The sequence below is a fragment of the Nothobranchius furzeri genome, chromosome 3 (genome assembly GCF_043380555.1).
Source record: "Nothobranchius furzeri strain GRZ-AD chromosome 3, NfurGRZ-RIMD1, whole genome shotgun sequence".
NCBI classification, from domain to species: Eukaryota; Metazoa; Chordata; class Actinopteri; order Cyprinodontiformes; family Nothobranchiidae; genus Nothobranchius; species Nothobranchius furzeri.
Window position 1 is genome coordinate 64,111,837 of NC_091743.1, and position 18,589 is coordinate 64,130,425.

General features: G+C 40.7%; 1 protein-coding gene across 3 annotated transcripts in view; it reads left to right on the forward strand.

Annotated features, from left to right (window-relative positions):
* Window positions 1-18,015, forward strand: part of znf362a (zinc finger protein 362a) — a 23,829-nt gene extending 5,814 nt beyond the window's left edge. For 2 of the 3 annotated variants that reach the window (XM_015959029.3, XM_054730050.2), the window contains exons 5-9: window positions 935-1,247; window positions 3,242-3,466; window positions 7,442-7,520; window positions 11,031-11,189; window positions 11,284-18,015. In XM_015959029.3, coding sequence (XP_015814515.3) covers window positions 935-1,247; window positions 3,242-3,466; window positions 7,442-7,520; window positions 11,031-11,189; window positions 11,284-11,403 — 896 coding nt within the window. In that variant the 3' untranslated portion in view covers window positions 11,404-18,015. The remainder of the gene's footprint in view (window positions 1-934; window positions 1,248-3,241; window positions 3,467-7,441; window positions 7,521-11,030; window positions 11,190-11,283) is intronic. The other variant, XM_070549386.1, reaches the window with a different exon arrangement.
* The last annotated feature ends 574 nt before the right edge of the window (window positions 18,016-18,589 follow it).

Here is an 18,589-nt window from a genome sequence, read left to right on the forward strand (position 1 = left end):
GGAGGTATTCAAAAGTGTGTAAAGATGGTAACATCCATACATTTTGTTAATCTTTTCTCCTCCAACAGCACAGGCTCTTAATGTTTTAAATGGCGTTTTAACCCCAGAACGCGTCGGTTTTATCAGCTTCAGTTGAACTCTGAAGAATTTTAAACATTTTTCCTCTGGCACGATCTCAAACGTCAGCTTCTCCATCATTTCCATCCATCCTTCACTATCTAGGGAAAGTCCTGCTTCTGTTTCAAGGAATGTTGACGTCATTCATGCTGACGGTACGATATGCATAGATGCTGTAACTCGTTTTACGAGGTTATTCAAACCTTCAGCAGATGGTACAAAAAGCTGCTGCACAACGTTTGACTGGAACAGGAAAACAGGTGGGCGGTGTTGGGTTCAGTACATCTGCCCCCGTCTGGAATCATATAGATTAAGATTGCACTGTGTGGTCGCTCCTTTTCTGTTTTTCACCTCAGTGTAATAACAAATAGCTTTAATGTGAGCTAGAATAAAAAAGAAAAGTATTATAAATCAGGCCAGATCCCAAAAAGGTGTTTTTGGAGGGGTAAAGTGGTTTAAAATATGCAGATTTATGTTCGGTATTAGAACTCATCTCTTCAACTCGGAGGATTTCATACATTTGAAATATTTTAAACTGGAATGAATTTTACAGCAAGTTAAAAGAACAACGGCAGAAAAAAATCCCAACTTAATATGAAACAAGCCACAAGCCTAAATGTGTGTTGTTGGTAGTTTTTATTTAAAAATTCTCTTTTTCCTTTAACAATGCAGCATCAAAAGGTTTGTTTCTGCTCATGCAAACATCTGTATTAGAATGCTATTTCTGATTCGGATGAAGCTTCATTTTGGAGGGTTAATTTTATCACTTATACCCTGCAGCTTACTAGAAATGTTGCATCACCTTCTCTCTTAACAGGTGTGGCGCTGGCATCCAGAACAGGCAACCTCAGCTCCTCAGAGATCATCACCCCCACAACGCCCACCTCCAGCAGCCACAGCCGACTCGGTGGAGCTCCAACCCCTCACTTCATCTCAGGGGTCGAGCCTGGGAAGAACAATTGTGGTGGCCTCGTAGGACTCCTGGGTCCTCCTCCAAAGCTGGAACGAGGGCGCAAGAAGATCAAGGCAGAGAACGGCTCCTCCCTTTTGGTCGTGCCCTACCCGATCCTCGCCTCAGGCAACGAGCAGTCCTGTGTCACCATCACCGCAAAACAGACAAAAACCTACAGGTGAGGGAGGACTTTGATGATTATCTGTTTTCAAATAATCAGAATTTTAGTAAGTTTATGATGTTTGTTTCTTTGAAAGAAAAACTCAAATACAACCTCACCCTTGCCCCACCGTAGAGCCGGCCTTGGAGCCAACAGCAGAGTGATAAAAGGATTTTAGCAACTGGGAATTAACTCCGAAGGACCTCAGCCTCCTCAGGAGGTGGAGGCAGATTTGGCCCTTCTTATACAGAGCATCTGTGTTGTTGGACCAGTTCAATTTGCTGTGGAGGTGAACACCCAGGTAGAGTCGAATCTCTTAAAAAACAGGTTGAGCTCATTGGCCCCATTCTTGTCCCCTGCATCACACTCCCTGGCACCACTGTGGCCCGTGGTGTTTCTCCATGCCCCACGAGCATTGTTCTGCCCCAGCTGTTTCTCCAGCTTCTTTCTAGCCATGCAAAACATGGAAACATTATGGAAAGCAGAGGGTTGCCATCATGAAAAATGTGTCTAAAGAGAATATAAACACAATGAGTAAAAGGGATGAACAAAAAGGAGGAAAATAAAACACAAGTGTGCAGGTTAATGACCAGGAAACAATACTGTTTAAATTCTAAATAGACTGCCTTGCTGTGGGTTTCCAGCAGTGGCAGCTTGTCCATTGGGGGCGCTGCTCTCCTTGACTTGAAGGGAGAAAAAAATCTAAAAAGTAAAAAAATATACAATAGACATACTTATATTTGTTATAGATGTGTCAGTTTTACTTAAGTGTGTGTGCCTATACATGCATTCAGATTATTCAACAGCTGTCTCCCATTAAACAGAATTTGCTCCAAAAGACTCACTAATATAACTCCTGCAACTGAACAGCTAATCTTGTTTGGTTGCTATGGAAAACTGGAGAATTGTTGGCCAATGAGCATCATAGAATTTATTTGAAAATGGAGGCTGGATTGATGGTGCCTCGCTAGCCCTTGGCTACCATGCTGGAAGTTGCTGGATCTTCTTTTCCCTCTTTCTCACTCCCTCATTCCAGCACACTTTTTGGTTTAGAAAAATGGAGCTGAAATCACACCTGTAGCTGCTGCATTAGAACGGTTTTATTTGTTCTCATTTCAGGTCATTTTAACATTTAAAAGAAGCTATCTAATTCTGTTTCTATGCTGCTAGTGCCACCTACTGTTTAAACCTAGTATTGCACCTTGAGCAGATTAAGAGACTGAAACTCAAGGTAGAAAACAAACTAATGTCAAAATAAAGTGTAGATAAGGACAAAAATAGGCATCACAGATTGCAGTTGTTGGCTCGTGTATTTCTTTGAGCGTTATTGTCTCATTTATCGGTAATTTTGATACTTGACCATCTGTAAAACTGCTTACTTTGAGAAGGAAAATAAACAATTGCTTAGGAATTGTAGTTATCTTCTTACTGAGTACATATGATGGCCTAAGAAGGGAAATCGTTTCTCACACAGCCTTGCCAAGAATGTTTTTGCCAGCTGGCAGTGGTTTTCAGACCTTTCATGTCTAATGATTGAATAAAAATCAGTTAATTCCTGACTTTTACAAAATAAAAACTCTTTTGCACCTGATAAACTGTACAATTCAGGTTCATTTGCATAAATAAAAACTTTAAATGTAAATTATTTTATTATGTAGTATATGGTGACTTGCAATATAAATATTTCAAAATATAACACTCATAAAACTTGTAAAATGACCTTAAGTGAATGAATGAATGAATGAATGATCAATTTATTCAGTCAGTCATCTTAAGATAATGTATACAATAACATGTCATACAAATAGATACAAATACCATTTCTCACTAACATATGCATTCATTTGTATATGGTGTCTATTTGGTATCTCATGACTGAATAGGTTTAGGCAGAAGCAATAGCTGTGACCCAAGTCACATATACTGAGAATGATCTATAAAATCTATATATTCTTTTCTCATGCACTCTGTTTTTATGCTTCTTCACCTGCTCTGCTCTTTTCTTACCACAGATGTAAAGTTTGTCCGCTGACCTACTTCTCCAAGTCTGACATGCAGATTCACTCTAAAACACACACAGAGGCAAAGGCTCACAAGTGTCCTCACTGTGCCAAGACCTTTGCAAACGCGTCCTACCTGGCCCAACATCTGCGCATTCACCTGGGCATCAAACCGTACCGCTGCTCCTACTGTGAGCGATGTTTTCGCCAGCTCTCCCACCTGCAGCAGCACACCAGGTCTGACCTTTGACATCTTCACTGGCCATCTGAAGCAGTTCTTCCTGCTGCACCAGAGCTGAATTGACTCAGTCACACCCTGTAATTTACTGTTTTCTCAAGAGCTCAGCTAAACTATTAAATCTATTAAATTTCCCAACGCCTACAGTAGTTCAATGAAACAAGGTGTGTTAAAACTTAACTTGAAGTCATTACTGTGACACAAGTGTAAGAAAGTTTTTATTTTTATATTTGAGTAAAATAATTGGGAAGAAAAAGTATCTTAAAGCAAGTTTACATTTCTGGGTTAAAACTTTTTTAAATAATCAAACAATTCAAGCCAATTTTTTTACACATAAAAACATCAAAATCAACCCAACACTGTGATTATACCAGGGTCCTCATTTATCAAACATTCGTAGAAATTGTCTCATTTCCCATCCTATGAATGAAATGTAAAGCGTTCGTTTGAACAGACGAAATTCAGATTCATGAAAGATGCAGTGGTCACTTGTATTCAGCGGCAATCTACTCCTGACCTCACAAACCACACTCCCACACCTGCTGCTACTGCCATAACACTGTGGGAAAACCCCACATGTGTCCTCACCAAGCAAATTCTTGTCAGATTGTCACATTTGCTGCATTTACTCCCAGCCATGGACATTTTTTCCTTTTCGACATAAATAGTTCCGCTGTTACTGGTAGCTTGTTCAAACGATGGCCAGCTCCAGACTCTGATTGGGTCTTTTCTCACCATTCCCGCCTATTCAATTTCTTGCTGTGAAGTTGGCCTTTTTTTTAACATAGGAGGCGTTGAGATTTCTCTGTTTTGGAGCCAGCACCTAGCAGGTGTGAGAAGGACTACAATTTTTATCACTCCCTGGTTGGCTTCACACAATTCAGACAATGGCTGCCTCTTGGTTTGTACGCATGGCCAGAGCTGTTCTCATGTGAACATTACCACATATAGCATAAAATTGTTCCTTTGCACAAAATATGCACAGATCTGTGCACAAGTACGGTTGAAAAATTAAGACCCTGGGCTGAATGTTATCCAGTGGTGCTGCCATGCACACTTTCATCTGATGCTCACAGGGTAATAGGTCAGGTTAAACAGTGGTTTAGAGACTCAACTCTTTTAACTTAATTTTCTGTGTTTTAGCGGTGTACATGAAAGCAAAATCTAAAATTTCACAATTTTCTGAACTATAAAGCAAATTCCTCTTTTTCACAAATTGCCGTTTGAGAGACACAACACAATGAATAGAGAAGTTGGTCTCAGATTTCAAATCTCCAGAGAGTGCAGCTTCGAACCTGATCCTCTGAGAGTTTGACTGCATTACTCACCTCTGGGTATGAGAACAAAACACCTCAGTTGAAACGGGACAACAAAGACACTAAGAACCCTCAGGAAAGAGCAGATGGGAGAGTGATTTGCATGTGAGCTTGGATTAATGGAGACAACACTATAATTTAAGGATTAAGACTTTTCATTTTTAACAGAGAAATATATTTAATTATCTGGCATTATCTTGATCGTTTCCAGCACGATAGAGAGCACAAATCTGCACACGGGCAAGGATTAGTGCCCTAAACTTGGTTTGGACCAAAATCAACTTATGTTTAATTTTACCCAATTAAAACACCCAATGACAGAAGGCAGCAGCTGTGACAGAAGGGAGTAACCAGGAGATCACCAACTCCGGTCTTCGAGGGCTACCATCCTGTACATCTTGGCCGTTTCTTTGCTCCTACACACCTGATTGAAATGAAAGAGTAATTAACAGGTAAGGAGAGGATTAAATTACTCATTCAGGTGTGGCAGAGCAGGAAACACAGAAAACTAGGAGGATGGTAGCCCTCCATGACTGGAGTTGGTGACACCTGGACTTTTTCATTAGGTATGGTCACAAGGAAACCTATTTTGTGTTAAAAGGAAAAATAATTAGAAACTGAAACATAATTTTTATGAAGGGTGAAATTCAAAAGTTAATTTATTTATGTAATTCAGCTTAAAAGGGGATAACCTGGCAGCAGCCAGATCTCTCCAAATCTCGTGAGAAATCATCTTGCAGCATAAGGTTAAAAAGTGGAACCTAATAAATGAAATGTGTAGCCTGGCAAGTCATCCTATATATATATATATATATATATATATATATATATATATATATATATATATATATATATATATATATATATATATATATATATATATATATATATATATATATATATATATATATATATATATATATATATAGGTCCACCATTGATTGCTGAAGAAGCTGCAAATACATCTGTTTTCTGAATTAAGGACTTCTATCTGCTCTTGACTCAAAGAGAAGCCCAAGTCTAGATCAAAGTTAAAGCCAAAGCCGTTTTAAACAAGCGGCTGCAATCCCAGTTGTTCTGCTGTGTTGCGTCATCCCGCCTGCCAAACTAAGAGAGCGCTGTGATTGGCCCACCAAACTCAAAGAGTGCTGTGATTGGCCCACCAAACTAAGAGTGCTGTGATTGGCCCACCAAACCAATAGAGCACTGTGATTGGCCCACCAAACCGACAAGAGCTCTGTGATTGGCCCACCAAACAAAGGAGCTCTGTGATTGGCCCACCAAACTAAGAGCTCTGTGATTGGCCCACCAAACAAAAGAGCTCTGTGATTGGCCCACCAAACTAAGAGCTCTGTGATTGGCCCACCAAACAAAAGAGCTCTGTGATTGGCCCACCAAACCGATAAAGCGCTGTGATTGACAAGCCTAAATACTGGTCTGGCCTGCTGAGGCTAGAGTGGCAAGCTGCGGCTATGATCTTTCTAGAAGTCTAGGCTATGAGGTACTCGTTACATACAAAGTAAGATATTTCAAGCCTTTATTTGTTATAATTGTAATGATTATGGCTTACAGTTTATGAAAACCCCAAATTCTAAATGTCAGACAATTAGAATATTGTGAAAAGGTGAAATATTCTTGGCCCAAAGTGTCACACTCCAATCAGCTAATGAATACAAAACACCTGCAAAGGGTTCCTGAGCCTTTAGATCAGGGGTATTCAACTCTGGTCCTGGAGGGCCAGTATCCAACACGTTTTAGTGGTTCCTCTGCTCCAGTACACTTGATTCAGGCCCTGTCCACACGTAGCCGGGGATCTGACAAAACGTAGATATTTTTCTATGTTTTGGCCTGTCATCCACACGAAAATGGAGTTTTTTCACACGAAGACGGATCTTTTTAAAAACTCCGGCCAAAGTGAAGACCTGCGTTTTCTCCGTTTTGGGTGTCTGCGTGTGGACAGACAAAACCGGAGTTTTAAGGTCCGCAACGTCACTTTCCGCGACAAAAAAATGCTGACATCACGTGTGCGACCTGTGTTTACACTAGCCGACAGCATGGATGCCCTCAGAGCTGCGCTCGCTTTATCAATTGTCCAAGCGCTTTTTGCTTGTTTGTTTTTGCAAGCGGAATTACTGCTCCTTGCGGAAGACCACAGACGAAGGACGAGGTTAAGAACGGGGGAAGTACTGCCGCCTACAGGTCTGGCATGTCCTTAACAACGTATTTATCCATGTACGTGTGGACAGTTTTATTTTAAAATGAGGTGGTGTGGATGCAAGTTTTTGGAGGGGCGGATATTCGTTGTAAAAAAAAACCGGCTACGTGTGGACTAGACCTCAGTGGTTGAATCACCTGCGCTGCAGAAGCCTCTCAATTAACTACTGATTAAAATCAGGTTTGTTGAAACAGGGTTAAAATTAAAGCTGCTGGCCCTCCAGACCCAGAATTGACTGCCACTGTTTTAGATGTTCTCTTAGTCTAAGTAGAATTATTGAAATAAATGTACAGTATTTTTCATCATGTTCTCATTTTTCCTGTTTCAGCGGTAGTTTGAGGGCGTCTTTGTGTCCGTTGCTCGTTGCTTGGTGTTGAGTTAGCAGTTGGTTTTTGTTAACCTTTTGTCCATCTGGTTTGCCAACTCACTTTACCTTGTTTCAGAATCCACACGGGTGAGCGGCCGTACAAATGCGCCCATCCAGGATGTGAAAAAGCTTTTACCCAACTGTCCAATTTGCAGGTAAACACATCTGCTTTCACCACCAGAGTTTTATTTCAAATATAAACCTCCTAACTTCTTTTATAAACACAGCTTTCCTCTAGTTTCAACAGATCACTGAAGCCGAGTCTGCAGATTGGTTAAGGAAATATCATTTTATATTAAAATGCCAGACAAAGAAACCTCTGCACTTATGCTGAGCCTTTTCCTGATCAATTTAAAACAAAACCAGACTGAAAATGGTTAATTTACAGAATCATGAACATGGTTAATATGTTATATATTATGATATGATATAAGATAATATTCATTTACTTCTACCATTGCAGTTGTTGTGGTAAAAGCAATTAGTAATTTGGAAAATGTAAATATTTTTCAGAAACATTTAATTAATTTGTAATCTATTTTTATTTATTTGCAATCGGCGATGATCAACATTTTTTTATTGACCAAACTAAAATTCAGTGTATATGAATGGGGGTGGGTGGGTGGACCAGAGGGAACTATTACTTTACTCTTTGTTTGGCATTTGTTTAACCAGGAAAGTCCCTGTGAGATAAATTATGTATTTTTTTCATGGAAGTTCTCAGGGGAGCGATGCAGTTGGGGAGGCTGGGATTAAACCAACAACCCTACTGTTATCTGCTCTTCGCCTTAACCACTGCACTAAGGAGTTACACATACAAATCAAGGCACACATTAACACAAACGATATGCTTGAATACGGTCAACATTCAGTTTGTTTTACCTTGCTGTTATTGTTATTATTACTAATTAATATTTAAACATTCACTTTTATTAATGAGAACTTTCACTTAACAGAAAATTTGGTAATATTTTGTCTAAATGCCGTATATAGGTGTGAGAGCTAAATTCAGTTTAACATCTTGTTTTTAAAGTTTTATGTTTCACTCTGGATGAAAGGACTTTAATGTGCTTTTTAGTCTCCTTTACAAAGTGGTATAGCTTGTGAAGATTGTGCATTCTTAGACTGAGCAACACAGCATAACGGGTGGGTAGCGTCTCACATAACATATACCAGAATACGCCCTTTCCAATAGTATCCTGATGATGTTTGGTACCTATTACATAAGCTCCTCCTCACCAACCCAAAGGCCTGCTGGTCCAAGTCAGGATGCAGCAACACTGTCGTCAGACTGCTTTAAATTGTTGATGACCGAGCCTCAACATAAATACTGAAACCATGCTCCAGCCGGGAACCTAATATGCTGCTGTCACAGTATTAAACCACTTTTCCTCTTCATGGTTGCAGGGAGCTGGTGCCTAAAGCCTAGTTTGTACTTCTCAAACTGTGGGGGTGAGAAGACTGACAGCACCAATGCAAGGATGGGTGGAGTAGGGCCCAGTTTTTGAACCATTCGTCAAATGCAACAGAGTGCACATCAGCAGCCAAAGATCATTTCTGGCTTGATGACACATCCTTTGATTTTGTCAACGATGTTTGTGTTGACAGTGTGGTGAAGAAAGTATCTGAAGTACATTTCACCATCACTGTCCCTCAAAGGTTGAACAAGAGCTGCGTATTTGCTGCCTTGTCCTGTTCAGTGGATGGACATTCCCCCAACGCCAACATCTCCTTCGCTCCCATTGAATTCTTCATAACTGAAGTTGTTGCTCAAAGTCAAGCAGTTCCAGCACAATGAAAAGTCTCTCTGTTGGCTTTTGCTCTTTGAATGGATTTGCATTTAAAAATTTAACTAAATAAGCTGTCATCGTCCAGAGATGTCACTGAAATCGTAGGCAGACCCGCCAGAAAATGACCATGCCCCCTGCTGTCCTGGTGGAGAACTGCTTCATAACACTGAGACACCAAAGGGAAAATGTCTCCATTTACATGCAAGCGTCTGAGTGTAAACTTGCTGATGGAAAAGTATAAACTAGACTAAGTACTGCAATGACAAATCTGCAAAACAAGCTAGATTTTCAGTGGCCCAGTGGTAGAATGTCCACCCTGGGACTGGGAGATCAGGATTCTAATCCTGGGCGGGTCATACTAAAGACTTTAAAAACGGGACCCAATGCCTCCCTACTTGACGCTCAGCTTTAAGGGGTTTGATTGGAGGGTTTAACCACCAAATAGTTCCTGAGTGCAGCCACTGCTGCAGCTCACCGCTCCTTATGGGGATGGGTCAAATGCAAAGATGTAATTTCACCAGTGTGTGATGATGACTAATGGGACTTTAACTTTAAACACAAACATGGTCAAGGAACTCTCACCCCTCTGGTCAGCCATCATCCCTCAGCCCTGATATATGAACGCATGTTGTCACAGTAAACAAAGTAAGCTGTGTGACCAGCCTTAACATGCATGTATTTGGTCTGTGGGAGGAAACCGGAGTACCCGAGGAAAACCCACACATGCTTGAGTAGAAAATGCAAACTTCAGTCAGAAAGGCCATAGGGTTTTAACCTGTGACCTTCTTGCTGCGAGGAAAAAGCATTACCAGGTGCACTATGATGCTAGCCTATAACTCTAGATGGACCGCAGAAGTAGCAAAATGATTTAGCTTTGCAGTTCGGCCTTGGCATGCTCCATTGGAGCCTCAGCAGACTTGTCCAGTCTTGTGTCTTGCCAATTACAGTGCTCTATTGGTTTTGTGGGCCAATCACAGCACTCTGTCGGTTTGTTGGGCAAGATGTTACTGTGACTGAGGAAAAAAGCAAAGATGGTGGTGGCTCGTTTGAATCAAAGCTATTCAGACGGGCTTTTCTTTGAGTCAAGAGCAGAAGTACTATGTCCTTTATGTAGAAAAAGGGTGTATTTGTGTCTTCTTCAGCAGTGTGGACTGCCCTGTTGACTGCCATTCGTAGCGATGTTACAGTGTTTGTTTTCTAATATAGAATGCAAAGACGGTTTGAAACACAACCATAGATTTCGCCATAGACTGAGCTTTCTCTATGGGTTGTGGCCAGACTATTTTATTCACATATGCCAGACTAGTGGCTACCACCATGTTGCTCAGTCTTCAAATTTCAGACAAATTACAATGCTTCAGGGTGCTGAGGCAATGACAGTAAAGTTGATTCTGATTCTCCATGACCTTTTGTGTATTCAGATGTTTATTTATTTTCTGCTTGTTTATTTTATAATTTTTTTTTGTTATTTATCACATTCATGATTGTGTTTTATCTGTAATGGAAAAGTCAGGTTTCATGTAAAGCTGACTGCTTGGGTAAAAGACTAATATTTACTCACTAATTTAAACCTTAAAAAAAACTTTCCACTAATCTCTACTTAAGCATCCTCCTCTTGACCTCAGTAGCAGGTGGTTGTCTCAGACCATCAACAAGACTGATCAAATATCTCACCAAACCTCATTTATGAAGAACACAACCTGATGCTGAAAGCCTGCCATTGCAGTTCGTAAAGTCACAAACACAATGAAGATGTCCGTAATGGATGACTTTAGGTATTGAACCAGCTGCCCAAGCACTGCTGTCTGTGTTTAACTTGTCTCCACACTCTTTAAGACAAATAGTCACTTTGTGTGTTTGTTTTCTGTTTTAAAGTCCCACCAGAGGCAACACAACAAAGACAAGCCCTTCAAATGCTCCAATTGTTTTCGTGCCTATTCAGACTCTGCCTCGCTGCAGATCCACTTGTCTGCACACGCCATCAAAAATGCAAAGGCCTACTGCTGCAGCCTGTGTGGTCGTGCTTACACCTCGGTGAGTCTGACCTGTTTTTCTTTTCTGCTTTCACGTGAGCTTTAAAAGCTGAAACTGCAGTAAATGACTGCTTTGCAATCTTCTTCCCCTCCAGGAGACATACCTGATGAAGCACATGTCTAAACACGCCATGGTGGAACATGTGGTGTCCCATCATTCTCCTCCACACAGGACAGATTCTCCCAACATTCCTTTACGAATCTCCTTCATCTGAGCCGTCTCGTCCCCCCGTCTCAGAATTTTACTGCTCTGACGGACCCCGAAACTCAGAAAAGGGTTTCAAACGTGTGCCAGCATTTTGAGAAGAGGTGCTTCTTTTGATGAGTGTGCTCCCTCTCATGCTGAGCAGAAGGTACTAACACGGTCATCCAAAGATGATTTCAGCACTTTCAGGCCTGAAACCAACAGGCCAATTGCCTCGTTTTTATGTGACTTGACAGAAAAAAAAGGAAAACAAGTAATGAATGCTACAGGCATCATGTTTTTTAAATAAGCTATTTACTTTCTTCCTTCAGGTTTTCACAAAATTCACGTTTACTACCAGAATTTGTTTTCCATTAATAATTGACCAGTTTTAGGCATGTGTTTTCGTCTGTTGCATCATTTATATGAAATTTGATCTACTGCATGGCGCTTTTGTTAGTCATTTTCCAAACTTTTCTTAACATTAGATGGCCAATTTATCTAAAATTACAAATAATCACCTGAAAACCCAAAAGGACAGGGCGCCGTTTAATTTTTCTGGCACATTAGATGAAGAAAACCTTACAAAAATGTCCAAAGATAGTTAAATGACACCATAAGTAAACATTCTGGTAACACTTTACAGTAAGGGTGTCTTTATTAACGGTACTTAGTGGATTATTAAGCATTAATAAAACAAAGGATCCAACAAAGGATTTTACATCCCTGTAGGAAGTAAAAAGCAGCGTTCCATGATCAGAAGAAGCACCACTCTGTAGGAGACCACAAGCGTCATAAATTACAGAACTTTGGGGGAATTTCCATCAGATTTTCTGCGTTGGGAGTTTAGAATCTACGACTTTGAAGCAGCATCAACACTGCTAATCTTTTTCTTTCATTTTGCTTTACCTGAAACTCTACCAGTTTTACAAATGACAGTTGTTTGGTTATGTTTGCTTTCATTACCTATTGAGTTACAACCAATCAGCATGAATTACCCACAGGTTCCGCCCAGCGACGACCAGGCCTTTTTGAGTACATACCCGTGTTCATGTGCTAGATTGGGTCCTAAAAGGGTCCGGAAAATAGTCTTTTTGGGTTGGTGTGGTGAAATGAACCCACATGCAAGTCGTAGGGAGTCCAAGGTCAAGGTCACATATATTTCTAAAGCACACTTATTATTGCTTCTGCAACCCAAAGTGCTGTACAACACAGAAGATAAAATCGCAAACAAGTATAACTAAAAACCACAAAAATTAGCAAGTTAGGATAAAACAGCATTATACCACACAATTATAAAAATCAATAAAAATGAGAAAGAATGGCAATGACAAAATAAAATAAAATCATCCTACATAAAAGCCAGGTTGAATAAATGAGTTTTAAGCAAGGACTTGAAGACTTTGTGAGGTCCTGATCTGCAGAGGAAGACTGTTCCAGAGTGTAGGACCGGCCACAGAAAAAGCCCTATCTCCTCTCGTCTTTAGGCGAGCCTTTGGAACTGACAATAAAAACTGTGAGCCCGACCGCAAATTCCTGGCAGGAGTGTAGGGTGACAACAAATCATCTATATAAGGAGGAGCCAGACCATAAAGTAATTTATAAATAAAAAGCAACAATTTAAACTGAATCCTGTAACGCACTGGCAGTCAGTGAAGGGAAGCTAGCACTGGAGGTGATCATGCTTCCTTGTACCTGTTAAAAGGCGGGCTGCTGCATTTTGAACCAGTTGCAAGCGGTTTAAGGAGGAATGCCCTAATCCATAGTAGAGGGAATTGCAGTAATCTAGTTGACAGGAGACAAAGAGATGACATGTTCAAAGACGGTTTCCGGCAAATAGCACCTAAGCTTTGCAAGTTGCTTCAAGTGATAAAAACCAGACTGGACCATTGCACTTATCTGTCTGTCCAATTTAAACGAACCATCCATAAAAACACCCCAGGTTTTTCCACATAAGGTTTTACAAAATCTGAAAGGGAACCAAGTGGGCTCACCGCACCCTTTAACAGGTCTCCACTGCCAAAAACTAAAATCTCTGTCTTCAGGTCATTCAATTTCATAAAATTAATTGACATCCATTGCTTCAAATCAGCTAAGCAGGCCATTAAGGAAATTGCTGAATCCGGGATGAGTGGGAGATATATCTGAAGGTCATTAGCAAAGCAATGAAAAGTAATGTTGTGTCTGGCGAAGATAGAGGATAATGGTAAAATATACAGTGAGAAAAGTGTTTGCCCTAAAATGGAACCGTGTGGAACACCACAAGTCACAGGTGCTGGTGGTGATGTAAAAGTTCCCAAGTTCACAGACAAAGACCTGTCCTGTAGATTAGACTGAAACCAATCAAGCACTGTGCCCCTTATACCAACACAAGACTCTAATCGAGACAACAGAATATCATGATCAATGGTGTCAAAAGCAGCAGATAAGTCTAGCCGCATTAAAGCAGCTGAGTTGCCAGAATCAGTGATCATTAATAAGTCATTCACCACTCGTAGAAGTGCACTTTCAGTGCTAGCCGTGCTTTAAACCCAGACTGAAATTTGTCTGAAATGTGACGTATGGACAGATAATCCTGTAGCTGTGCATGAACAACTTTCTCCAGAACTTTTGATAAGAAACTAAGTTTGGAAACAGGTCTGTAATTAGATAGGCAAGTTGCATCCAGGCTTGGCTTCTTTAAAAGGGGAGTCACTATAGCCAGTAAAATTACCTGGAAGTTCAGATGGTGAAAACAAGCCTACTGCGGAGAAATTCTTATATTGGTGTAGATTCTCATCACATGCAGCTAGCTGCAAAAAGTTGCAAGCTCCACCCCCTCCGTGTATGCAAGCACAATCTGTTGCATAAAAGAGAAAACACCACAGCTGGCTGCTATGCCTTCAATTATTCCTTTTTCTATTGTGTTTGGTTGTAATTTGCTATTTCATACTGAGAACACCATGAATTATTAGCCATTTTAAGAAGATACACAATGCTGGCAAATCAACATAATATTACTAGAAAGGTGCATCTTAAACGCGCCATGCCGGCATGGTGATGATATGCGAATTTTATGGTATTCGTTCTGCCTCACTTGGTAGTAATATTGCAGTAGTTCTCTGTCTTATAAATGGGACTGGCACAACAGAGGGTGGTGTCATGATCACGTGGGATTTTACTCCCGAGTTACAGCCGGCAACTATATTGAAAATTTAAGTAAGCACAGGTCGTCAGTTTAGCTTTCGTGAACAGAATTAGCGGAGATGATAATCTGGAGCAATGCAGGGCTCCTGGAGCTTTATTCTGTTAGAGCTGGAGGTCAGATCACCCGAGACTGCACGGGGACAAACGCCTTTATGTCATGTTGGGGTTTACGTGCTTGACCCAAGACATGCAGAATCAACACAAAAGACAAATGTAAAATTAAACAAAGGTTTATTAAACGATGCACAGCTAGAGTGTCCCAAACTGGGAGAAGCAGGAGGAGGGGGCAGAACTGGACGTGCAAGTAGATCTTGGATTAGTAGGAGGTCTGGTGGTTGGAAGGTGGAGTGGAGGTCTGAGGTGGCAGGATCCAAGCGTCCAGTGGGGTCAAGATAAGGGTTCCAGGGGGGGTGGATGAGCGGTGGTGAACAGGACTGTGGGAAGGAAGATGCAGGCTGAAGAGAGGTCCAGGAGTATGGCTGAAAGTGTGAAGTTGAGCAGGATCTGAGAAAAACAAGGAGCCAACGTCAGGTAGAGTAATCAATAATATAACTAGACTAGAGTTTCCTAGAGAGTGAGTGGCAGGAGAATATCCAACTGGAGATATCCATGTGGAGTAATCAACTGGCGTTGAGCACTGGTCTCCCTCCTTCTTTTAAGCAGCAGTGGCTGATGATGAATCTGCTGCAGCTGGTCTCATTCAAACACCGCTCACCTGGAATGACTGCAGAGGCTGATTAGAGAATGAGCTCACCTCGGACCATGACACTTTAAAGTTAAAGTCCCATTAGTTGTCACACACACAGGTGTTTGTGCAAAATTTGTTCTCCGCATTTGACCCATCCCTTGGGGGAGCGGTGAGCTGCAGACACAGCCGCGCTCGGGAAGTGGCTTGTTAAAAAAACCTAATGAGCTTTGATCGCAATAAAAAGCAAGCCATGTCTAAGGTCCTGTCCACACGTAGCCGGGGATCTGCCAAAACGTTTTCTACGTTTTGGCCTGTCATCCACACGAAAACGGAGTTTTTTCACACGAAAACGGATCTTTTTAAAAACTGCGGCCAAAGTGAAGATCTGCGTTTTCTCCGTTTTGGGTGTCTGTGTGTGGACAGACAAAACCGGAGTTTTAAGGTCCGCAACGTCACTTTCCGCGACAAAAAAATGCTAACATCACGTGTGCGACCTGTGTTTACACTAGCCGGCATCATGGAAGCCTTCAGAGCTGCGCTCGCATTATCAATTGTCCAAGCACTTTTTGCTTGTTTGTTTTTGCAAGCGGAATTACTGCTCCTTGCGGAAGACCACAGACGAAGGACGAGGTTAAGAACGGGGGAAGTACTGCCGCCTACAGGTCTGGCATGTCCTTAACAACGTATTTATCCGGGTACGTGTGGACAGAGTTTTTTTTTAAACGAGGTGGTGTGGATACAAGTTTTTGGAGGGGCGGATATTCGTTTTTAAAAAAAACCCGGCTACGTGTGGACTAGGCCTAAGATAAATGGAAGTCCGCGGCAGTGGAGAACCCACCCCCTTTATGCCGCCATTGTGTAATCTTTTGTGAAAAGGACACGGTTGCAGCACATTAAACGCCACCGTGCACTTGTAAATGACCTAAGGCTTTCCTGATCCTGCCACAGTGTTGCGGCAAACTGATGGCATTGTTTTGTAAAAGAAATTATTGTGGGTCAGTGGGCACAGCTTTCAGCTTCATAATCAATACACAACATGGCAGCACCTGTAAATGTGTCCCAGGGACGCTGAATGATCAGGAATCCCTGCAGCTATGTTGATTAATACATTTATGTGTTTACAAATCCTGAAACATTTGATATTCTTTCCCTCAAACAACTGCACCACAACCCATGTGAGGGCCAAACGAGAAATCAATCATCAGTGTGCAGGATCTAGAGAGCAATACCTTCTGACTAAAAAAAATCACTCTCATCTTTTCTAATATCTTTTCGAAAAACAACAAAATTATATTTTTTCTGCATTTAATCAAGATTTTGCTAATTTCTGCTCAGTTAAATAAATGCTTAATAAGTAAAGTCCCCATGTGATCGTTAATTAAACCACCAAATAGATCCCGAGCACAGCCACAGCTGCATTTCACCGTTCCCCACAGGGATGGATCAAATGCAGAGAAGAATTTCACCAGTGTGTGAAGACTAAAGTGACTCTAACTTTAACTAAAACTGGTGATTTTACATTATAAAATGTATTTTAAAACTTATTTTTCTCTTTTGTGAGCCCTTCTCACAGCCACTCATAATCAAATTGAATAAGATAATTATAGAAATGATCACATTTATGTGGTCAACTTGTATTAACTTTCTTCATTGTTTGAAAGAGAATTATATTTGACTTTGTTCAGATATAATCAGTAATTTTTTTTCTCGAGGTGGATTACTTTAACTTCACTGTGTTTAGCAGTATTATAAATTAGCTAAATTACATTGCTGAAGTTCAGATAACCTCTCAAATACACTAAATTTTTTACTAAAGCCATGACAGAACACGAGAGCTTGATGTTTAAATTACATTTTACATGCACATCTGCTTAAGCTGCTATTTACTGACAGCACCACTGCTCACCTGCAGCACAGACACAAACTGGGTCTCCTGCCCTTCCAGTTGGCTCTTGGGTGCCCTGAAGAGTGAAAAAATGAATGCAAGTGAATGGGGCCAAAAGCTGTTTTCAAATTAGCTTTGCCTCACGACTTCAGTTGTACATGTGTTGCACATCAATTTAAATGAAAAGTAATGTGTGTTTAGACCACGCTTGTCACATATTTAGAGATTAATCAGCTTGTAAAAATTTTGTAATTTACTATGACTAAAAATCAGGTACATTGCATATATAACATCACCACATAACCGCCTCGCCCCCAGCCTAGCTGCTACTTATCACAGGGCCAGATGTATAGTAGTTCCTCCTGAAGAAGGTAGCTAAACTTACAGCCATTTTCCTCAGATTTTCTGCATGTCTGGTTTGATTATGTCAATTTGGTGATGCACATTTGTAGTTATGGACGTATTTTCACACAAAACCTAAAATAACGTTTGTACCCGTTCAAAAATAAGCGCTTTCTTGGCATCAGAATGTGTCTTTAAAATTCACGGACATCATATGTAAAATCCAGGGCACGTAACAAACGGGATTAGAAAATAGCGTTTTTAACCCCATTGACTTGCATTCATTACTTGGTTCTTCCGGGGACCCGTGGTCCGGAAGTTGAACGGCGTGTCTCCCCATTAACAGTGATCTCTGTTATCCTGCACCGTCCTGGGAGCAGCTTTGCAAAGTTGCAAAGTTTTATACATTTTATTTTGTTATTTTACATGCATTCCAGCCTTGACTTTGGTACAAGGTTTTGTTCAGTCAGTTTTTCATATAACATTTGCCTTTTATGTGAGGACATGAAAACATACTGTAAATAAACTGTGTTGCAAACCCATTTGTGACTACATGCGTTCTGTTGTTCTGATGTTTCTTCCAGGTTCTTGTAAATGTGAGGTTGTCAGTATTTAATAGGAAACAAGCCCAACTCCTTGTGTTCAAATGAAATGACAACAAAGCCAAACAGGCAGCCTGTTGTTTAAGGGAAACACTGTCATTAAGTGTAATGACAGAAGTATAGCTTGTAGAGCTGAATAGAATGACTTAAAAAAGTTTGTACAAGGACCTATTTTTCTTATTTAAATCAGAAATCTGGAGTTTTTTTTAATCCAACGACATTGTTTAGAGATTTGCAAAAAATCTCCATCTTCTATATTTTCAGCCGAAACCAATGCATCTCGTTCGTGAACCCGCACTTTTAGCTGCCCGCATTGGAGAAAAAATGGTTGACAACTCTTCTTCTGGTTCTTTTAGAGACCACTTGTTTAGAAGGAAGTATAAGCCACACCCATTCAATTAAAGTCAAAAGCTTTTCTTTTCCTGTGCACAGAGGAGGGAAATGAAAGGACGCCTGACTCCTGATGCATTTCTGGGGCTTTTCCAGATGCTCACAGATTTTTAAGCTCTCCTTA